The 24,535-nt window shown below is 42.2% G+C and overlaps 2 protein-coding genes across 2 annotated transcripts in view; one reads left to right on the top strand and one right to left on the bottom strand.

Moving 5' to 3' along the window:
- Nucleotides 1–9,982, top strand: part of SLC1A1 (solute carrier family 1 member 1) — a 76,100-nt gene extending 66,118 nt beyond the window's left edge. Inside the window, exons 11-12 of the mRNA XM_065907837.1 lie at nucleotides 5,410–5,544; nucleotides 7,650–9,982. Of these exons, the coding sequence (XP_065763909.1) occupies nucleotides 5,410–5,544; nucleotides 7,650–7,896 (382 nt within the window). The 3' untranslated portion in view covers nucleotides 7,897–9,982. The remainder of the gene's footprint in view (nucleotides 1–5,409; nucleotides 5,545–7,649) is intronic.
- A 14,177-nt stretch (nucleotides 9,983–24,159) lies between these two features.
- SPATA6L (spermatogenesis associated 6 like) overlaps nucleotides 24,160–24,535 on the bottom strand; it is a 71,623-nt gene continuing 71,247 nt past the window's right edge. The window contains exon 14 of the mRNA XM_065908179.1: nucleotides 24,160–24,265. The gene's annotated coding sequence lies outside the window, so the exon portion shown is untranslated. The remainder of the gene's footprint in view (nucleotides 24,266–24,535) is intronic.

The following is a 24,535-nucleotide window of genomic DNA, read 5'->3' as shown; positions in this document are numbered from 1 at the left end:
CTTCCCAGGATTAAGTGCATCTGTATTATAAGCAGCAGGACTGCGGTACATAATACTGCATCAGGTCTCAGAGTCGGGGAGTCTCTGTGTTCTCAGCCCAGTGCACCCACAAGGTGCTAGGCACAGAGTAGGTATCAAGGAATCAAGGTTGAGTAAGGGGTAGTTCCTGCTTTTAAGGGGTAGATAAGTTGGGTGTACAGATATCTAAATAAGTGGGCTTCCCTGGTCTCTCAGCTGGTAAAGAATCTGCCTGAAATGTGGGAGACCTGGGTTCTATCCCTGGGCTGGGAAGATCCCCTGGAGAAGGGAATGGCTACCCACTCCAGTATTCTGGCCTAGAGAATTTCATGGACTGTATAGTCCATGGGGCCACAAAGAGTCAGACATGACTGAGAGACTTTCACTTCACCTCAAATAAGTGCTGAGTGATATGGTAAAGGCTATAATAGAGGTTTGAATGTGGGACACAGGGGGCACCAAAGAAGGAAGGGTTGGCCCACCTGGAAAGGTAAAGAAAAGCTTCCTGGAAGAGAGGAAAGCTTAGCTAAGTCTTAGAAGAGGAGTAAGAATTTGATAGAGGAAGTGGAGAACATTTTGAATAAAAGGAATAGACTGAACAGGGGTCTTGCTGTAACCGTGTCCTAGTTCCTAGTTACACAGTACAGATTTGGTGTGGCTGGCATAAAGAGTACAATGTGGAGAACATAGGGAGATAAGAAAGCAGGGATCATATCATGGAAGGACTTGTATGAGGAGCTCATGGAAGGGTCTTAGACAGTCTTTCATATTATAGAAAGAGTTGCATTTTAGAAAGGTAACTGGTAATTTAGTGGATGAATGTGAATGCGGGCAGAAACTGTAAGCTGGAAGACCAGTTAAAAGATTACTGCAGGTAAAGTATGAAAAGGCCTACATTAAGGTACTGACCCATGGGTGAAGAGCTAATTAATTCAAGAGGTATCTACTGAATTCAGAGTGAGGAACAGAGGAAGGTTAAGATGACCCCCCCATATTGGTGGATGGTGCTTATCAGAACAGGGACTAGTGTAAGAGAATGAAGTATAGGTGGGAAGATTAAGAGCTTATACTTTAAAAATCCTTTAAGACATCCAGGTAGAAACATACAGTGAGAAATGTGGTCTTGACTGCAGATACAGAAGTCAGAGTCATCAGTTTGATGATGCTCATCAAGCATGTGGGTTGTGAGTCAGTTATCTGTGTTTGACTCTGCTTCACCAAGATTAGCTGTGACCTTGAATTCTCTAAGCTTCTGTTTTCTCATCTGTAAAATGAGGATAATAATAGTACCTACATTTTATGCAAATAGTGATTATTAAGTCAGATGATGCATATAAAGTACTTAGAATGGTACCTACATACTGAGTGCTCAACAATTGTTGGGAATGGGAGAGTTTGTAGAGAAGAGACAGAAACTAATGAGTGAGCCCTAGAAAATCCTAGTATTAGAGGCAGGCAGAAAGGGTGGCACCCAAGAGGAGAATGAGAGTAGAAAGGTGGTTAAGAGTCATGAAACCATGGTGTCATAGAAACCCAGAGAAGAGAGATTTTCAAGGATGAAATGGTCAACAGAGACAAATCTTGCAGAGAATTCTAGTCAAGTGAAGCCTGAAATTGCCTGCTCAAGTAGATGGTGAAAATGTCATTAGTGAATTTTGCCAGAGGTGTTTCTCTGGAACAGCACTGTTCAATTTGGTAGCCATTAGCCACATGCACAAATTGGACAGAGTAGACATGAAGATTCTATCGCTGTAGAAATAGATGCCATCATAGTAGAAAATTCTACTGGACAGTGCTGCTTTGAAGTGATGAATTGGGATTAGAGATAATCCTAAGACTTTAGTTGAGTTTGAAAGTCATGTCCAAGTCTTTGCATCCCTTGGACTACATAGCCCACCAGACTCTTCTGTCCAGGGAATTCTTCAGACAAGAATACTGGAGTGGGTTGCCATTCCTTTCTCCAAGGGATCTTCCTGACCCAGGGATTGGACCCGGTCTCCTGCATTGCAGGCAGATTCTTTACCATCTGAGCCACCAGGGAAGCCCTTAGTTTAGAGTGGAAGTTTAAGACTAACCTGGGTCCCTAGGCCTAAACACTGCCGAATCTGAACCTTTCAGGGTTAATTCACTCTTACATCCTCAGCATCTGACATAGGCATAAATCCTAGGCATAAAGTAAGTTCTTACAGTGTTCTAGTGCAGTAAATTTTTAGATCTTCCCTACCCTAAATCATATTTATTGCAGTTTGCTTGAAATTAACTGAAGACAAGTCCAAACTAGACCATTTGGAACATAAGCTGGGAAACTACACCAGTGTCTCATGATCTGTAAACAGTATTAGTGGCTAAGAAGGCTGGAGCCCAGGAGCAAGAGTGAAGTTCTCTAGTTTGGATAGTGGAGAGTATGTTAAAAGTAAAACCCTGAATCATGCCTGAGAAAGTTCCACAACCACTGTAATTCTAGCAGTTGTTCTTTCACTTCTCCAAGTGCCTTTTCCCACCTCCCTCACCTCAGCCTGTGGCACCAACTCTGTACTGAACTCATTTCCAGGGAGCAGTTGTATGAAGTGCCACTTCTTTGCGGTTATTTGCCATTTGGGGGATGAATTCCCTCCCTCTGCTTTGTTTGTAAGTTTCTTAGATCTTTCTAACCCCTTCCTTTTTTTTTTAACCTCACTGCTAGAGGAATAAACTTTCGGCCTAGAGACTAAATAATCACATGAAAATCCTCTCTTTCTGCTCAGTTGTATTTTTAAATCAAACTTGCTGATAACTACTGGCCCAGAGCAAATACCAACTGTGAGACCCGGAGTAATTATTGACTTTAAAAAATCCTCTCTGGCTCTAGAGAGAATGAAATAAGAAGTCATTTTGTTTTTGTTTGTAAATATTTATTTTTGGCTGCCTCGTGGTTGCAGCTGGCAGGATCTTTCCACATGGCCTGAGGGCTCTAGAACTTGGGCTCAGTAGTTGTGGCACAGGCTTAGTTGCCCTGCGACATGTGGGATCTTGGTTCCCCGACCAGGGACGGAACCCACGTCCCCTGCAGTGGCAGGCGGATTCATAGCCACTGGACCACCAGGGAAGTCTCCAGTGCAATTTTTTTTCTTTTCATTTTACAAGTCAAGGTTGTGGCTTATGTGGTTTATGGCTATAAGATTTTTGGACCCATAGTTTCTCTCTTTCTATGGTTCTTTTGGACTAGACATCAAAGAAACACAGGCACCATCCACCCAAAACATGGCCTTTTATGGTTTGTCATAATACTCACTTACCAAAGGTTACAACTGGTTGGCAGTGAGATAAATTTTCTTATAACACAAGATAGTTAGGGGATTTGGGACCTGGAAAGAGCTTAGAGGAAAAAAGTAGCAGTAGTAGTAACAGTAGTTATTTTTGTAATAGTAGAAATACTAGCAGAAGTAGTTGTAACAGCTGCTGAAGGAGCAAAATGGCCTGTTTTAAGCACCTACTATATCCAGGTGCTGTACTTGATATCTTACATGTTTTATCTCATCTAATCTTACCGGCAGCCCTGCAAAGTAGACATATTCTCCCCATCTTACAGGCAAGAAACTGAGATTCAGAGAACTAACCTGCCTAAGGACATGCTGTTAGTAAAGAGCAGAGCTGGGTCTGTCTGCCTCTAAAACCTGTGCTCAATCTAGTTCACTACCTGGTCCCTGTCCTGTGTGGAGAGCTGAGTTAGATGGCCTGACATAAATCTAGATCTCAGTGCTTAGGAAAGAACTTTCTACCAATGATTATTGTGTCTTCTTCTTTGAAAACCCTTGAAAGTCAAAATAGTATATATTCAAGCAGAACAAGTAGGTTTTTATATTTTTACCCCCATCTGAAGATTTACAGTTTCAAGTTTCAGACTTAAGCCAGGCAAATGGCTGAAGTTTAATCAGCAAGGTCAAGGTTAATGGGCAGAGTTTTCTTTGACTAAACGGATTTTGAGTTTCAAGCCCAGCCTCAAGCCATAGGGATATGGTTAACCATTATGTGTTGAGGCTTCCCATAAGGATCAATGGGTAGGGGCATAAATCACTGCTGACAAAGAAAACCCACCGATGCATTCAGTTTAAATGTTTTCAACCAGCACTGACATGAACTTAGCTTTTCCAAAGACTATTTAAGTCAGAACAGATCTAAAGGATTATGCAAAAGCCCAAAACTTTTAGAGGGATTTGGACAGCCCCAGAAATCTCTAATTGCAAATTGGTGGTCACAGCCACTGAAGGAAACCACACTTAAAGAACTCTGGTCTGTGTTTGACCAGACCCTCAGATACCATCTGTGACACAGGACCAGGCAGATGAATGAGCAGTAAATCAGGTTGGTGAGAATTCTGAGGCTTTTCGAGCCCACAGAATATGGATTTGTGAATAGAATTAGTTTAAATTGACAGTGTCTCCATCTTCAGCTTTCAACCAGTGGCATCCTTGGTCCAAGGATGAGAACTTGTGTCTAGAAAATATAATAGGTCCCCTCAAAGCTCATTCAAATCCAGGGACTTTTCAGGGCAGGGCAAACCCTGGTTTTCTTCAAAATAACCAGATTTAAATCTGGAAGATGTTGCTAATGAAAAACTGCTTATTCCAAAAAGAAATATCCCTAGTGCCACACTTTATCCACCTGAGAGGGACCTTTTTAAAATCCTCTTCTGGATTCCAGATCTCTCCTCCTTTTGCACAAAGGGCACCCACTGGCAGAAAGGAGCAGTCAGGAATAAGCACTTGTACCTTGGACAGGAGTCATAGCTATTTCTCAACTCAGTGCTCTAAAGGGCAGTTCCCAGAGAGGTCAAGAGTCTTGTGATGTAAAGGAAGTACATGAAACGTGCTTGGCTAGTGCCTCATTCCTTTGCCTTCACCCAGAATATCCTTGCCCACGCACCCCTAACCCAATCCCTCTACCATCCTTCAAAGCAGTACAAATTCCTGCCACATATTAGATCCTCAATAAATGATTGCTTGGCTGAGTAGATGGATGAAGGGGGGAAGCAAACATGTGGAGATGTACCTGGCCCTTGTTTAGGATGGAAGGATGCATAGATGGGTGGATAAAGCCCTCCATTAACACCTTCGGTTGGTAAACTCTTGCCTTCCTCTCTAGCTCATTCATTGTGTGCTGCTCATGCAGTTCTGCTCCACTTCCTCGTATTAGAATGATGAGCCATACCTCCCCCTGGAAAAAGCTCACACTCCCCTCTGTCTCCCACAACTCCCTAATGAGGCAGAGCTGGTGCTCAGCAGGGAACAGATTCTGACTGCCCAGTTTGGGACACAGCAGTAACAGACCACGGGACTAACCACTGTGGACCAGGGGCCTGGAGGGGAGAAATGGGTGTCTAACTCCTTTGGTGCTGGTGTGTTTTGTCTACAGTGTCACTGCCACTGCCGCCAGCATCGGAGCTGCCGGTGTGCCCCAGGCCGGCCTGGTGACCATGGTGATTGTGCTGAGTGCTGTGGGCCTGCCCGCGGAGGATGTCACCCTCATCATCGCTGTTGACTGGCTCCTGTAAGTTGGAATAAATGTGCGGCCTCTGCCGGATGGGAAGGCATGCTTCCCAGCCATGCAGACTCTGCAGTCTGTCATCATCCCCTCCTCAGATTGCCTAATGAGCCATCTGTTGCTGCTTTAATGTCCCTCTGACCAGGCCATCTGATAACGTGCTTAAAAATTAACTTCTCGTAACTTCAAGCAGTGATTTTATAAAGGCAGTGATGTTCATTAGTGTATTATGCCTGATAATGCTCAAGGTTAGGATCTGGGTGTGGGATGAGATAAACAACATAAAATAATAAGGTGAAGACACTGGGCAAGGCCTCAGACATTCCAAATCCCACAGGCCACCCTAGCCTATCCCAGCCCTGGGTTAGCACAATAGGCTCAGAACCACCTAGTTCAGCATCTGCCCACTTTACCAAGATCGTCAGCACCGTCCGGACACAGGTAAGGGCTTCAGGATAAGGTTAATTGGGATTTGAATCCTGGTTCGGTGGCTGTTTGACCTTGAGCAATTCCTTAACCTCTCTGGGGGCCAGCTGCATTATCTGAGAGATGGGGATGATTCTGTCAAGGTCATGGGGTTGGTGTAAGGACCAAGTGAGCTTTTGTGAGAAGTGTGTCCAGAACAGTGTCTGGCCGGCAGTATGTGCTCAGTTAACAGCAAGTTTGAGTTGGACCATTCAAACCTAAGCCAAAAGTTCATTCCCTCTCTTTCTTTCACACACGCATACCTCCCAAGGAACACAGCAGATCTGGGTAAAAACATGCCTTTTGTGACCCCCAAGGTTAAAGTTAGAATGAGCCTGGTTCCCGGCTTTAACCACTCTGTACAGTGGTCTTTCAGTATCTGGGTCTGGTTCTGTCCCCTGGCCATCAGGGGAAAAGTCTGCTCCATATTGAGCCTTCACTCAGACCCAGCTGAACTTACTGGGGAGTACAGTGCCATGTAGTTTGCAAGTAGCAGCTAAAAATGGTAGAAAGAGAAGCAGAAACATTCCATGTGGCTTTGAAGGTACAGTCACATCCCCAAAGGAGAGAAGCTTCTGCACTTGGGAGGCTGCTCTGGGGTCCCCTCAACAGCTTGCTGGTTCTTTAAGGCCCGACTTCAGTTACCCTACCCCTTAGATACCCTACTATTGCCAAGATACCCTACTATTGAGACAATTGCCTTTTGTCTAGTGGTGATGGTCGATTTGCACTCTCTCCTCTCCCTGGTTCTTCCTGGAACATTGGTGACCTTCACTTCCAAGACACCCAGAGAAGTCAAAGATGCAACTTGATCCATGGGAACAAAAAGACACTAGGCTGGTCTACAGAAGGGTCTAGTTCAGTCCATGTTCTATATAGCAGGAGGGCACCCAGAATGGACATGTGGGAGCACTGTTGGCCTTTTCTGTCCTGCTGGTGTAGCTTTCACAGGAACATTCATATAGACAGTTCCTAGCAACCGTGCTCCAGCATCGAAGATACCGTCTCCACCTCCTCGTCCTCCTGCTGCTGGCCTCTCCTCCAGGCCTTCTGGGAGTTAACACTAGCTGAGGTGCCACAAGGGGCAAGCTGTTCCCAGGCTGGCCTGGGTTTTCTGACCCTGTGCTCAGCGGCATTGTTGCTGGCTTGCTCATGGAGTGACCTTGTGTGGGAAAGAAAGCAGCACACTGGGGACACACACATACACACTCCTGCTTGGCACACACACACCACCCCACAAAACATCCAGGTTCTCTCACCTTAGCCAAGAGAAAGCTCAGAAATGCACACAAGACAGAGGCTAGGGTGAAAGACTAATGAATCCTGACCCCCCCCCCCCAAATATCTGTGGAGATTGTGTTCACATTTCTTTGGGAGGAGAGGAGGGAATTTAGGAGATTGATGCTGGATTCAGGGGCGTCGTGACTGACGAGGACCCGGGGCAGCTTGTGTGCTCATTCTGTGCCTTTAGAGACAACCCCTGATCCAGGCCTGTGAAGTGGGGGGCCTCTGGTTAGCCAGCCCTGAGAAGCACCCTCTGTGGTTTGCTGAATTTATAACTGAATTCTTCAGGTCCTGTCCTGTCTCCAACTCGAAGGAAAGTGAAACCCGGGCTTTGTGTCTGACTCACCTTCTGTCCTCCCCAGGGACCGGTTCAGGACCATGGTGAACGTCCTTGGAGACGCCTTTGGGACTGGCATCGTGGAGAAGCTCTCCAAGAAGGAGTTGGAGCAGATGGATGTTTCATCAGAGGTCAACATTGTGAACCCTTTCACCTTGGAATCCACAACACTCGACAACGAGGACACAGACACCAAGAAGTCCTATGTCAACGGAGGCTTTGCTGTCGACAAGTCCGATACCATCTCGTTCACCCAGACCTCACAGTTCTAGGGCCTCTGGCTTCAGAAGGCTGGGGGCGGTGAAGGACCTCTCCAGGAGAGTCATCTCTTAGCAAATTCAGACATTAAATAAGGAAAACACTAACAGCCAAATGTACATCTAATTTGATATACAGACCTCCAGATTATTTTCTATGTTTGGATTCACAGCTTTTGCTCACCAGGTTCTGGGATTTGGGGGTGGGATAAGATGAGAGGAAACTGATTAAAAGGAAAGCTGTATTATCTGGAATTTTTAAACTCTATGAGAGACAAAATTGAAAAGTACATAGAATAGACATAACTGTTTTAATTAGGTAATACATGTGAAAGAGAAATTGCTTTCTCATGCACAGACCAGTGTTTTGGGTTTTTAAAAAATATATATATATATATTCTGTCATCGACTATACATTTTTATTCAGGCTTTCTATTGCCATGGATTTCCCTTGACCTCTCACATTTGTATAGACTATAATGAAGCTAAACAACAGCCCCCTCAAAGTTAATGTGCCAAATTGTCCACTTTGAACCCATCTCCAGCCAATTTCAAAGGAACTACTTTGAAAGAAAACAGACCAGCACAGTTCTGCAATAACAGTTTTAAGATGGGTGTGAGATTTAGGGAGAAGAGAGATTTCTTTTTCTCAATGTACTGTATGGGGACGCTGGTAACTACTGACCCAGTGTTCAGTAGAGAGCTAGATATATATATATATATATATATATATGTATATATTTATTATATTCATATAATTTGCCAGATAAAGGTCAGACTTGAACTCTCAATGTGAAATAAAGTGCTCTCCTTGTACTTGAATAATAACTATGATTGCAGTCCAGATCTGCTTTGGGGCTTAATCAGAACTCCTCTCTCATAAGCACTACTAGAATGAGAAATCATGCTAGTTGTTCGTCTCATGTCTGAGTATCAGCCCCAAAGCAGAGACACATTCTGGTAGCACAGCCACTCATTTAGAGCTTCCAGATGCTACTGCTGGGAGGCAATCCGTTATCAGCTCTACATAAGACTATATACAAAGGTGTCACTCACATAAGGCTGGATGGGTTTTTATCCAGCTGAATGTGTTTAATAAGTATTTTATCCAACTATAATTCTCCCAAGGTCAATTATACCCACTTAAAATGACAGTACTTTGCATTTTTCTACCCATCAGACCCAAATAACAGTGGCAAAGCTACCAGCTAAGTTGTATTTTAATATAGGTTTGATGGATCGAGTAAGCCACACTGGCCAGAAAAGCACTGTCCCTATCCTAGATTCTTGCAAAGTAAATCCCATGACATGAGACATTGGTATCAGTGGTTCAGGGAATTCTTGCATTGAATGAAACTTGTCTCCTCTTCCAGGGAAGATGGTTCTAACTAACTAGTAGTCTAGTAATCTCAGCCCCTGCTCATTAAAATCTGTTGCCTGTCATTCTTCTGCTCATTTGTGAAGACAGTGTATTAAAGTCTGTGCTTGACTCTCATCTTGTAAATAATGCTTAACATAAACTTGTAGTTACACCAAGATCCAAAATAGTCCTGTTTCTGCAGTACTGCATAGCCAAGTTAAGCCTAGCTAAGAAACCAGAAACTGTGCCAAAGATCATGGAATAGTTTAAAAAAGAAAAAAATACGTGTAACTCTATGGCTGATTCATATCAATGTATGACAAAACCCACTGAAATGTTGTGAAGTAATTAGCCTCCAACTAATAAAAAAAATAATAAAATAAAAGAAAAAAGAAAAAAAAGCTCTGTATTGGCCACCTGCACCTGAAATATTTAAGAGAATGATACCAAATGATCATGTAAACATAAAATGGACCCGTGATTAAATGTGAATTTTAAACTGCTAATATTGGTGTTATTTATAGGAAGTAAATATAAATTCAGCTGAATCAGTAACTTATTTTGGGCTGAATGGTTCAACCCCCTTGGCAGGCTGCTCCGACTTGAGGTACTAGAGCTGACAGAGCTCCTCATGAACTGCAGGTCATCCTTATTTTGGAGTGAGTTTGTAACCAGCCTCTTAACACACTGTGCTGTTAACTCATAAAAAAGAACAATGTTCCATTTCTGTCTCAATAAACATTGCCGTCACTCTTTCTTCCCCGCCTTTTTCTTCCTTTATCTGTTTCTTTTCTCTCACTCCCTCTGATGAGTGTGGGAAGGGAAAGACCTGGTCAGTTGATTCAGACTGTACCCAGATTATTGTTTTCAAAACTGTGTTTGTACCCAAGAATGAAAAAGCACAACTTGAGGAAGAGTAAGCTGATTTTTCATGTTAATCAGTGGGGATTATAAGGCTGACATAACAGTACCATTAGGAACAGTTTGCCCAAATTTATGACTGAGATGAAAGGGAAGTAGAATTTGGTTCAAAATTACTATAATGGGAGACAGTCTTATCTCAATATAATAGTTAAGGACCAATCTTGCCCTGTGAAATGTGGCTACAAAGAACAGAACTAGCTCTTTCAAGGTACGTCACTAGCTCTTTCAAGGTACGTCATAGTCCTGCCTAGAGCCTGAGTCATGGCAGCCTTCTGCTGCTGGACTCACTGGTCTGTGACAAAACAAAGGAATGGACAGCTCCCTCGGCCCTGCTGAGAGGAAAATATCTCATAAAAGTGCTTAGCACTACCTGGCCAAACTAATTCAGAAGTTTCCTCTTTTGGCAACGTGAGATAAAATACCCAACTATACAACTCCTTAGTGAGACTGTTTGGCATCCAGAGTTCATGCATCTCAGTAGGGCCCCCATTATGATACTGATCTTGCCCAAAGTATACTCTTTTCAGAGAGAGAGTGTTACTAGCTCCAGCAAATGACTTTCTTTTTCAACATATCTCTGTGAGCCCACCGGGTACAAGGCACTTTATTAAACACACCCCATTCTGAGAAAAGCCTGAGAAAATCGTGTGGCTTATAAGCAGAAGTGGGCCAGCAACAGTGCTGGCTTTGCAGGTATTAAAGAATCTTCCTCTCAGAACAGAAAGAGGAAATGGTCATGCAGAGCCTTGACAGGCTGCTAGAAGCTTCTATGCAACTGGATTGGCATTCTATATACTTAAAACTGCCCCGCAAGAGACCACGGAGCCCACTGTGTACGCAGCTGTGCTTTCTTATATCATCTTTGTGACTCTTGCCAAACTTCCTCTTCTGTGAAATGGGGATAACAAATCTTGCCTCATGAGATTGTTTTAAGTATGAAATGAGAAAATATATGTGATACATTTAGCAGAGACCCTGTCACATAATACACTTAATAAATGCTAATGCCTCTTCCCCATGTTGTTGTTTAGTCGCTAAGTCATGCCCAACTCTTTGCAACACCATGGAGCCCACCAGGCAGCTCTTGCCATGGGATTTCCCAGGCAAGAATACTGGAGTGGGTTGCCATTTCCTTCTCCAGGGGATCTTCCTGACCCAGGGATTGAACCCAAGTCTCCTGCATTGGCAAGTGAATTCTTTACCACTGAGCCACTAGGGAAGTCCATCTTCCCCTTTACACACACACAAAAACCCTATGTCCTCACCTCTCATTTACATGGGTAATCTGTAGAGATGCAACTGCAATTGCTATTCAAGGGTTTTAGGACCCTTATCAGTGACATGACTAAGGATTATTATTCTCACCACCTGATGTTAGCTGGATTATTAAAGCAAACAGAACAACCAACCTAATGAGACTTAGTAAACAACTCCCAAACCCCATTTTGTAAATGCAACATTTTCCTTTAAATAGTATAAGGCTTAGAATACCTTCTCCTGTAAAGTGTCATATAGGGGCTAAGTAAAAATAAGTGTTCACAATATTTTTTCTATGGCCTGAAACACTGAGGGGTTTGAGATACTCAGGATGTGTGTGTGAGGCAGAAATGCACATTCATGTAGCACCCCTTCATGTGTCCTGAAACCAGAGTATGACATGAAGTTCCCTTTTGCCATCTCAGCTCATAAATATGTGACTATCCCCATCTGCTGGACTTTCACTTTGTCCTGCGTCCCACAGGGGGCTTTTTAATACACATATGCTGGTAAAGGGCTTCCCTGGTGGCTCAGCAGTAGAGAATCCGCCTGCCAATGCTGCAGATGCAGGTTCGATCCCTGGGTCAGGAAGATCCCCTGGAGAAGGAAATGGCAACACACTCCAACATTCTTGCCTGGATAATCCCATGGACAGAGGAGCCTGGTGGGATACAGTCCATGGGGTCGCAAAGAGTCAAACACAACTTAGTGACTAAACAATGACAACAATGCTAGTAAATGTGCCTCCCTCACCTGCAATCTTAGATTTTTAAGTGAAAGCCATATAATATAAACAACCAGAAGCAGGTCTTGTAAAATTAGCCTTGGGAACTATGTATTGAATTCAGTGACTGCCTCTAAGTATATGAAATTATTAACCATGGATGGAGATGACTAGGACATTTCTCAATGGTCTAGGCTAAATAATGCCACCAAGCTCCTAAGCAAGTAATAAGCTTCTAAGCACAAAATCAATGTCCCGTCTGTTTCTCACTAGGAAAAACCAGTGTTATCTGATTCAGAGGCTCTCTCTCCAGGATTACAGAGATACTTGTGGTTTCATCTACAAATCTCCATTTCATCGGCCAATTTTAAGATACCACAAAGTTCAGAACAGTTATTAGTGAACTTCCACAGCCAAGATGAAATCAATATCACATCTGTTATTCTGGTTGGAGAAAAGGAGAAAGGAAAGCAATGGTCTCTTCTAGAGGAGTTCCACTGATTCCTAGAAGGCCCCACCAGCCTGGAGATAATAAGCTGTGGTCTCAGGAGAACAGAACTAGGATACGACCTGGAGAGGAGCTTGCCCCACAAAAGTACTGTTTATCAACAGATGGGGGCAAAGAAAACCTGAAACAAAAATGTGGATTTAACCAAAGTCCTGAGCATGAGTGCGTGGATCCCAAGCCCAACCCCCCTCCACCCACCGCCCCAATTTTCCTGCTGCCATTCCTCTGTGACTCATGCCGACAGGAAAGCTATCAGTAGGGATTCAAGGATATCACAGTCTCTTTCCTCACTTTAGGGCATCTGAGGGAATGCAAAGCAGAGCTGCAACATCTGGGTATTTCAGAAACAAAGGTCTGCCTTCCTAGGGAAGCAATGAAAAGCTTGGAGTTCTGGCACCAACCAGGGTCTGCTCTATCTTGTCCAGGCCCTCTAGAAAGGTTTGTTTTCCAAGGCAAAGACAAGACTGACTGAAATGAATTGAATGGTCCCGAGAGGGCAGCCCCGGGAGAAAAGGCAAAACTCCATCATCACATAGGTTCATTTCATGGACATGCCTTCACAAAATGCTAAAAGCGTTGTAGATTTTAGATATAGGTTTAGACTTAGATTGTAGAAAGAATGCACATCAAGGATGACTTTGACCTTCCTCCAAGAATTCCAATGTAACTTTCATTTAGAGTCCCTGTGTTGTATTTCCAAGGTCATCACTTTAGCTTGACAAGAATAATCAGAGGCCAGCAGAAAGCGTTGTCTGAGCTGAGATCTTTTGGCGGGGGGGGGAAGCGCTACCCCAAGTGAATCCAAAGATAATGAAATGTCTGGGTCTCTAGGAAGCCGGTGGGGTGGGGGGGATGGTCTTGCCAAGTGTCAGAGAAGTGCTAATGGAACTCATCCTTATGACTGAAAGCAATGTTGATTAGCCACAGAGCACACTGACTGATCCTTACCAAAACTTCCTTTTGTGTTCCCAGCAGGCCAAACTGGCTTTAATTCCTCAACTTCCTCATTTTGTCAGAAAGGTTAAGACAGACAAGAATGTATCAACCTCACAATAAGCACACATGAACTGAAGGCTCTTTGTTCAGTCAGGAGAGGCCAGTTAAGTTAGAAAAACGTGCCACCTGCAATGGAAATACAAACAGTAAGACAGACTCAGGCTGACAGGACACTGAGTCTGCATTTCTGGCATCAGGGAAAAGTTTACTCCTGTATCACTCCAGGAAGACATCCACCTACCCTATTCTCAAGTACCATGACCTTTCACAGAGAGGACACTCTAAGGCAAATAAAGGTGTAGTTTCTTTTAAGATGCTGACCTAATATCTAACTGCTGCAGGCACTGAGTGAGGAGTTTTCTCTGTGCCAGGATGAATGCAGCGAAGGATGGGATTCCATGACACCAGAAACAAAAAAGCCACTCACAACACAGAGGAACCTTATTTTTATTTATCTGACAAATGTTTGTATAACAGTTACTGTGTGGCAAGCACTGCTCTTAGCACTGAACAAATATTAACTCATTTAATCTCAACAGCATCATGAAGTAGGTACTATAATTATCTTCTTTCTACAGATGAGGAAACTGTACAAAAAAGTTTAGTAACTTGCCCAGGATCAAACAACTGTTGGATGGCACAGCAATTTGGCCTCAGTAGTCAATGTTCTTTACCAGGTATTAAAAGTCAAAGGAGGTCAGGAGTGCTAGAATATTAATTCTAACTCAAATCTGGAGTGGCCTAAGATTATTAAGAAAAATAACAACCGTTGTTAATACTTATCAAGTGTTAACTACATGTATGGCATGCAGTAAATATTTTTAAAGGTTTCATCTCATTTATTCTTCTCAATACTCCTCTCAGGCAGGAATATTTTTATCCTCCGTTTTCCAAATGAGAAAACTGTGGCTTAGAGAGGTTAAGTAACTTGCCAAGGATCACACAGTTGGGACATGAATCTGCTTCCAAAGACTGTGTAGCTAACCACTGAGAAATGTTGCTTCAAAATGCCTAAAAATTCCATGCGAATGGAAACTAAAAGAAAGCAGGGATAACCAAAACCTCCCAACAGAGAAAAGTCCAAGTCCAAATGGCTTCACTGGTGAATTCCTCAAACCACTGAAAGAAGAATTAACACCAATCCTTCTCAAATTCTCCCAAAATATAGAAGAGGAGGGAAAGACTTTCAGACTCATTTTACAAGGTCAGCATTACCCCGAAACCAAAGCTAGACAAGAACATGAAAAGAAAATGATGGGCAAATATCCCTGATGAAAACAAAGGCAAAAATTGAAAACAGAGGCTATAAAAAATTAGCAAACCAAATTCAAAAGCATATTAGAAGTAACATACACCATTACCAAGAAGAATTTATTCCTAGGATGTGAGGAATGGTTCAACATAGGTAATCAATGTGATACACATTGATTAACAAAATGAAAGATAGATATCATATAATGATTTTAATACATGCATAAAAGCATTTGATAAAATTCCTTTCATGATAAAAACTCTCAACAAATTGGGATAGAAGGAACATACTTCAACATAATAAAGGCCATATATGACAAGTCTACAACTGATATACTCAACAATGAAAAGCTAAAACTTTCCCTCTAAGATCAGGAACAAATTATCTCTGTTTACAGATGAAATGATATTATATATAGGAAATTCTGAAGAGTCCATCAAAAAACTGTTAGAACTAACAAACAAATTCAGTAAAGTTGCAGGATACAAAATCAATATACAAAAATCAGCTGTGTTTCTATACCCTAACAGCAAACTACTGAAAAAGAAATTAATAAAACAATCCATTTACAACAGTACAAAAAGAACAAAATTCCTAGGAATAAATTTAACCAAAGAGGTAAAAGATCTATACAGTGAAAACTATAAACATTGATAAAATTGAAGAAAAGACAAATAAAGGAAAAGATAGTCCATGTTCATGAACTAGAATCATGAATACTGTAAAATATCTTGCAATCCAAAGCTATTCACAGATTCAATGCACTTCCTATCAAAATTCTAATGTTATGTTTCCTAGAAATAAAAATAAGTCTAAAATTTGTATGGAACCACAAAAGACCTCCAACAGTCAAAGCAACTGTGAAAAAAAGAACAAAGCTAAAGGCACCATGCCTCCTGATTTCAAGCTATATTACAAAGCTAGAGTAATCAAAACAGTATGATAGTGGCATAAAAACAGACATATAGCTCAATGGAACAGAACAGGAAGCTCAAAAATAAACCCATGTATATATGGTCAAATAATTTTCAACAAAGGAGTCAAGAACTCATAATGGGAAAGGATTGTCTCCTCAATATATGGTGTTGGGATAGCCACATACAAAAGAGAGAAACTGGACCTTTACTTTACAGCATACAAAAATCAACTCAAAATGGATTAGAGACTTGAACATAAGACCCGAAACATAAAACTCCTAGAAGAAAACACAGGGGGAAAGCTCTTTGAGATCAATCTTGGCAATGATTTTTTTGGATTTGACACCAAAAGCAAACATAACAGGAATAAACAAGTAGGGCTACATCAAACTACAAAGCTTCCACACAACAAAAGAAACCATCAACATGAGTCAAGTGCTCGGGCCTGGTGCACTGGGAGGACCCTGAGGAGTCGGGTGGAGAGGGAGGTGGGAGGGGGGATCGGGATGGGGAATACGTGTAACTATATGGCTGATTCATGTCAATGTATGACAAAACCCACTGAAATGTTGTGAAGTGATTGGCCTCCAACTAATAAAATAATATTTAAAAAAAAAAAAAAAAAAAGAAACCATCAACAAAATATAAAGCAACCTATGGAATGGGAGAAGATATCTATAAACCATCTATCTTCAAGGGGTTAACACTCAAAATATATGAGGAATTCATACAACTCAATAGCAAAACAAGCGAAAACCCCCAAATAACCCAGCTAAAAATGGGCAGAGAACCTGAATCAACATTCTTCCAAAGAAAACACTCAACTGACCAACAGGTATGTGAAAAGGCACTCAACATCACTAATCATTAGAGAAATGTACATCAAAACAATGAAAATGGAACCCTCGTACACTGTTGGTAGAAATGTAAACTGGTACAGCAAGTATGAAGATTACTCAGGAAATTTTTTAAAACAGAACTACCATATGATCCAGAAATCCCACTCCTGAGTTTTTATCTGAAGGAGCAAAATCACTATCTCAAAGAGATATCTGTATTTCCTTCTTCACTGCAGCACTACTACAATAGCCAAACTTCAGGTCCACATTTCCAACTTTTATTGGACATTTTCTCCTTTGGCCTTTCCAGCATCCTTTAAACTGAACCTACCCAAAAACAACTTTGTAAATGTCTTCTGTAGTCTCTGTTTCCTAAATTAGGAATTGTGTCTCAAAAATCACCATTATTTTCATTGTAACCTAGGATCATAGCAACTTCTTCCTTCTTTGACCCCTAGAGGTTTGAGGGCACAAGCCAGGTCTAAACAGGTTCATTCACTTATTCTAATCCCTCTGCTTTGGTGAGAGCTTCCCATGGGAGCCTGTCGGTGAGTGATAATGCCTCTTTGTGAAGTGGGTGGCCCAAGACTTGGCCTCTATTCGGACATGAATAATTGGATGGGGTGTATTCCTGCATTTTCTCTTCCCATTAATTCTTGAATGAACAATGTGTATCTTGATGATCCTCTAAATTCTATTGACAACAATGAAAAATTCACAATAGGGATAAGATTCAGAGGGAAAAACCAACTACATCCAAGAGAGGTCCGCCATTGTCTCTGAGCATATGCACCCCACCCCCAAGGAATTCTAAGTCTTCCCTATTCTGTCCCTACTGCCATAAACACACCATGAAAAAAGTCCCTCCCCAGGTTTTACCTGCCCACTAATTTTATTCTCTTAGTCCTGGGTTCCTCTTGCCTCACGTTAGGAAGAATGTAAATCTACAAAATGAAGGACACTGTGTCCTCATACTTGTAGATTGATTACTCTTTCAATCAATACTTCACTCCTGATGATTAAATAGTTCTCTTTTACTTTGCAACTCAGCCCTGGTTCAGCTCATTTAACTATTTCTTCCTTAAAGGAGCCAGACTCCTTCCACACATATCATAAAAGCACCTTTAAAATAAGGTGCCTGGTCATTTCTTTCTGTCCTCAATGCATAATGAATTCCTTTCATTTCTATTGGAGAAGGGAATGGCAACCCACTCCAGTATTCCTGTCTGGAGAATCCCATGGACAGAGGAGCCTGGTGGGCTACAGTCCATGGTGTTGAAAAGAGTTGGACACGACTGAGTAACTAACACTTTCATCTCTCTGACCCTCCCACTCCATCCAGGCTCATATTCCTATTTTCTAGATTTTTTCAATGGCTTTAATATAGTCTCCCTGCCACCAGCTTCTATGCACTCCCAAACCACCCTGAAAAAGTTCATCAGGTTAATGGTCTGCTTTCCCATCCCCAGACTCTAGTGGTTTCTTATTGTCTTCAGCACAAAGCCTAAAATACCAGGCCTAATATTTAAGACACTTCAGAAGACATCCCTGGAGGATACATGCTCCATACAGACATCCTTCATTAGAGTCCAATTTCCTCACTTCTCTCAAACCTCTTCTTCACCTGGTCTTCCTATTCCTTAATGTCAAAAATAAATTCTTGGCCCTCAGTCCCAAGACTTCATCATGGAACCTAAAGAAATAGCAACCTTCTTAGTACATAATCAGATACTGCCTTATATTATTAAGTTAATCAACAGGAGACTTATTATTACATGATGAAATTGAGTTCTACAAGCTTCAGTGTAAATCACTGTCATTATCTCATGTTGTTAAATAAGAGACAAAACTGGTGGCTATGGGCAATATTCAGCTTCAGACCAGCTTTACATGACCACAGAGTCTTTTGTTGTTTCAGATTTGAATCTGAAGAGTTTGGATATTTTGTGGGCGATCAGGGAGCATAGAGTTACATGCTCCATTTCTCCCCAGAACCCACCACTCAACATTATTTCAAACCCCACTGCCTTGACAGGATTTGATCTGTGAGGATTTAACCTCACAAATCCTGCCTGGTTATGAAGATGTCTGAGTTTGCAGTACCTTTTGATAGTCACATGTGAAACATCTCATTGCCCTGTTAGGTCCAGAGACTCCAGGAGGGCAGGGTTGCATCTTATACTCCTTAGCATAACTCACCCCACACCCCACAGGGCACAGAATATTACTACATACAAACAGTGACTGCATGCAAGGCTACAAAAATCAGTTAATTGTCAGAGCTAGGTGGGACCACATGAGTCAGTGAACAAAGGATGTCATCACTGGCCATGCTGAACTCCCCTCCTGCAAGGACAAATGAGCTTTCATGACGAGGAGTTCTCGCCATGAATCCAGCACTGCCAACAATGACACCTATTATACAAGTCTGTTCCTGGAAGTCATCCCACTAAAATAGCTGCGATATTTACTTCAGTCCAAGCTACCAATCTCAGTAAGTGTCAGTTCCTGGAGGAAAAGAAACAGGGATATTTGTTTATTTGGGGGCGGGATTGGGGGGGGGGGTAAAAATGCTATTTACAAACATAATATTCCAATGACAGGAAATGAGAGCAGAAAGCATCTCTTGCTGGCCTAAACAAGAAGTGGTTAACCTCATTCCAACTTCTGTTGAGAGACCTTAGTTGCCCTCTCACTCTATTGAAGGACTCTTGAGTTCATTTTTGTCAAACCTTTTCAGTTCAGTTCAGTTCAGTTCAGTCTCTCAGTCGTGTCTGACTCTTTGTGACCCCATGAATCGCAGCACACCAGGCCTCCCTGTCCATCACCAAATCCCAGAGTTTACTCAAACTCATACCCATTGAGTCGGTAATGCCATCCAACCATCTCATCCTCTGTCGTCCCCTTCTCCTCCTGCACCCAATCCCTCCCAGCATCAGGGTCTTTTCCAATGAGTCAACTCGTCGCATGACACGGCCAAAGTATTGGAGTTTCAGCTGCAGCATCAGTCCTTCCAATGAATACCCAGGACTGATTTCCTTTAGGATGGACTTGGTGGATCTCCTTGCAGTCCAAGTGACTCTCAAGAGTCTTCAAACCCTTTAGGCTGAATTATTCAGCATGCACCAGCCTCAGAGACAAACAGGCGACAACCAAGAGGTGGCAGAACGTAGCAGAAAGATCATGAGGTTTGGAGACAAGACAGACCAGGGTTTGGAAACTGGCTTTGACACTCTGCTTTTCTAAGAATCAGTGTCCTCAGCAAAAAAAAAAAAAAAAAAAAAAAAAAGTGGGGTACGGCGGTGGGGAGGAGGGAATACTTTCCACAATAATTACATGAGATGAGAATAATAACAGCTAACACTTACTGCATGCTTATTTTGTGCCAGGTACTGATTTGAAGTGTTTTAAGTGTGTTTACTCATCTACTTATGACAACATTATGAAACAGATGCTAATATTGCCTGCATTTCACACAGCTGGACACTGAGGCACACAAAAGGCTGGGTTATTTGCCCAAGTCACTCAGCCAGTAAATGGGCAAATCCAGGATTCAAATCCAAGTGCTCTCATTCCAGGACCTTAAATTTTAACACCTACTAAATGCCCTTGGGAAGCACTTGACATAGCACCTGGCAAACTGAGGCACTAAATACAGGAATAAAAGAGAGAGAGAGGGAGCAGGAAGAAGGAAAAAAATCTTTATTCCATTTCTCTCCTGGGATTCCAGGTCTCCCAAAGTAAGCTGGTAAGGTCTTTAAAAGACTATAGCGCCCCCAAGCCCCTCAAGTTGCTGTTGCTCTGGCCTCCTCTGTGGAAGAACCTAGAATAAATCACCCTACCTCACCCAGGCTAAGCAAGACATGCAGCGACATACCTTGACTGATTCAAAAGCATCTCCAAACAATCACAAACCAAAGGCCCAAGACCCATCATATGTTTCAGCTCTCTTACCTTATAAGGAACTCTGCCTTGCCAGAGGTCTCCTGCCTTCCCCTTCATTTGACAACCCTAATCCTGGTGTTGGAGCAGCCTGGTAGCCTCCAAATGTACATACCACCTCTAGGCAGGCACGGTGGCCCTCAGGGCTGCCCCCTCAGGGCTCCTGGAATTGAGAGAAGCCTTCCACACACACGAAGCAAACCCCACCAGAGAATATGATGTATTCCTTCTGCCCAGAGGATCTTGGAGAGGCAAAGCTGTGGTCACCACAAAGAGCAAATTAATGAGTCCCGGCAGGTGATCCTCACGGCAAATAACAAGGAGGGTTGAAACTACACGATGGGCTACAGGGTACTTTTAAAATAAAATTAGGAAAAAAGAAAGAGAAATATGTAAATGTATATCTATCAATATAAAAATTTACTTACAGGGATGCTGCAGGATCACTCTAAAGATACAGAATCCCAAGGGTGAGATTTCAGACTGCTGAAGAAACTCCAACAATCCAGCCATCCATGTGCACCAGAGAAAAGCTCCTGTCCTAGACTTGACCCTGCTTTTGCCAGATTTCCTGGTTTTGAGGGTGAAGCCAAGCATACTCTCTCCTCTGATGACCAAAGTAACTACTGTGTGGAGGAACCCTGTGTGGAGGAACCTGTATGGAGGAACCAGGGGAGCAGACCTGAGGAGCTTGAGGGCTGCAGCTCTGCTCATTGTCTCCAGAGTTCCCAGTCCTTGGGAAGGGAAGGGGAGTTCTCTCCAAGACCTGCATGTCCCCCAGGAGTGCTGGAATGGGCCCCCCATTCAGGAAAGGACAGCAGTACCATCAGGTGGAATTAGAGGTTCACTAGTCACACAGGCACTGGCGGCCATGTCCTTTCCTCCTGCTGCTCTGAGGGATCAGAGGGCTTCCTTAAGGGAACTGAGAACAGCGTTTATTATTAGTAAGTGTGGCCAGGCATTCAGGGGTTAGGTGAACTTACATACATAATCCATCAGTCCTCTCCAGTTATACATTTAAAATCAACTGACTTCTTTTATGTTAGACATATCATGTACACTCTCCATTTAAAAAATCTTATTTATAATTCAGGGTCTATAATTCTACTTATAACTTTGGGTTGGTCAGGCGACCATAGGGAGATGACCTCATTGTACAGCAGCTTCTACTTGGAGGGTCCAGGCTCCACCGAGGAGATTTTCCCAGGAGCCTCTGTAAACCCAGACCCTGTGAAACATGCTTGTAAAATATGGCCCAGGCTCTGATAGATCTGCAACTGTGAAAGTCAAGAAAGGAATAATAAACTGAAGCAAGACACGTGGGAATTTTTATTATGTTTAGCGACACAAATCTTCCCAAAGTAATCTGAACCCTAATGTATCACAAAATTATTCATATTATTATATGTTTCAAAAGCAAAACCTGCTGCAATCCTGGCCCTAATATAACTCCTCAAAACTGAAATAACTCCTTGAGAAACAAAAAGATAGAATAGGAATGACTTAAATGATGGAGTTAGATCACAGAGTGAGCAAAAGGCAGATTGATTTGTGAAAGGTAACAAAAAAACTCCAGATAAGAATGGGCATTTAAGATCTTACTCCTAAACTGAATTAAGGAGCTATGCTCAAACCATTAAAAAAAAAACAAAAAAAAAAACACTGAACAAGTGTTACAGTGTGTACCTAAACAATAACTGCTATGGAATACCAATTCATTAGAACTGATTTCCTTCAGCTGCTTATGGCCTTCCCAAGTGGCCCTTTTCTGAGAACTAGACCATAGTCTTAATGTACTAAAGTATTTTTTTAAATTATTGACGACTAATTAGACCTCAACATAATAAATTGACAACTATAGTTTCAGACACACTGAGAACATACAAGCAGGTGTAATTTAAGCATATCTTCTCTTTTCCAAGGTTGAAATGTTTGTTATTGCTTCCCAGGTGGTACAGTGGGTAAAGAATACACATGCAGGAGGTACGGATTCAATCCCTGAGTCAGGAAGATCCCATAGAGGAAGGCATAGCAACCCATTTCAGTATTCTTACCTAGAGAATCCCATGAACAGAGGAGCCTGGCAGGCTATAGTCCATATGGTCGCAAAGGGTCAGACCTGACTTAAGCATGCATGCATGCATACTTTTTACTAGGCTAGAAATTCCGAGAAGCGGATAAATGAATTTAGTTTTATTTCTGCTTTTGGACTTTTTTCTCCTTTAATTTTAAATCTCATTTTCCTAATTTCCCTAATGAACAAATTCCTATGGTCCTAATGAGAGAAGAAAACTTGGTTTTCATTGAATCTTGTAAAATTGAAAGGGTTTTAGTACATGGTAGAGGAAAACACTCAGGTTACAGTAAGATGGGAAGATAAAGGTTCCCGCTTTCAGGCCCTCTCTTCCCTGGGTCTGTAGACCCACAAAGATAAACTGCTACTTCAGTTCATCTCCATCCTCTTTTTGCTCCTCAAATTGGGTAAGCATTTCATAAAGGCACCCTTCTACCAATTTTAAATCTGGTTTTTGCAGTCATTTCTGCCAAAGCAGAAATGTAATTTAGTGTAGCTCTTTCAAAGAAATATTTGAGAGAGGTTATTTTCCTCTTATAAATTTATTAAGAATTGCTAGAAAAAAAAGGAGGGATAGGTGACAGAAAAGTGAAAGTGAAGTCACTCAGTCATGTCCAACTCTTTGTGACCCCATGGACTGGAGACTATCAGCCTCCTCTGTCCATGGAATTTTCCAGGCAAGAGTACTGGAGTGGATTGCCATTTCCGTCTCCAGGAGACCTTCCCAACCCAAGGATTGAAACCGGGTCTCCTGCATTGCAGGCAAGACGGTTTTATCGTCTGAGCCACCGGGGAAGCCAGGTGACAGAAGGAGTAGTTTACAATCTAAAGAAAGTAGCCTTCTCTTAAAAATGTATCCTAGAAACTAAACCTTTAAAGCAAGACCTGAATTCTCCAAAAACAATGCTCCCTTTTCCGAGGTTTTCAGTGGATCTCATGTTAATAAATAAATGAAGCCTAATGCTAAAAAGTAAACAACCACACACACATACACAGAGAACAGATTTACCAAAAATGGAAAATCAGAATGATGGTCTTTTTTTCTGGAGGATACATCAGATTATTCCTCTAAACAGCAGCTTCCTTGAGCTCATGAAAAATGTAAGAGGAAAGGGAAGGAACGGGGAAAGGACAGGATGGGAAGTCAAGAGAAGGGAAATAGAGGTGGGGGAGAGATGAGGGCAAGAGGGGAGGAGGGAAAAAGGAGGAAGGAGGGGAAAAAAAGAACATTTCAAGAACATATCCACTGCCAAAAATAAGGAACATCTAAAAAGGCATCTTGACATTTTCATCAGAATTTTAAGAAGTGCTTTCCAAATGGAGAAGAACCTAACACCCAACTATTGCTACTTTCTATTTCAAGCTCAAAACAAACATACAAACTGAAACACAAATAGTCCAGCTTGACACGAAAACATGAGCCCCAAACACTTTAATCAGTGACTCTTACCTGGTTACAAGAGACTGGGTACAGGTTTGATTTAAAGGGGGTCAGACACTGGTGATTTGATACACAGAACAAAAACGGTTGTTCAGCTGACTCAATGAGTGAGCTCTTCATGATACTCCTGCAGCTTTCATTCAGTCTCCCCTGTGAAATGCGAAGACACTTGACACACTCCATGTGGCACTAAGAAGAAGGCAATCAACTAACACAACTAAGGAGAAGAAAATGACTTCACTCAATCCCAACCTTGGGGTGCAGCACCTTCTCCCACACTCCCAGAACCAGGTGACATTAGGTTAGCAAGACAAATATCTGTGTGACCTTGGGCAAGTTACCTGGGCTTTTTTTAGAATATCAGGATGATGACAAGCAGACAGAGTATTTACTTCTTAGTGTTATTCTGAATAATATAGT

This window comes from Muntiacus reevesi, chromosome 17, assembly GCF_963930625.1.
Source record: "Muntiacus reevesi chromosome 17, mMunRee1.1, whole genome shotgun sequence".
NCBI classification, from domain to species: domain Eukaryota; kingdom Metazoa; phylum Chordata; class Mammalia; order Artiodactyla; family Cervidae; genus Muntiacus; species Muntiacus reevesi.
This window is presented reverse-complemented; position numbering and strand designations above follow the sequence as displayed.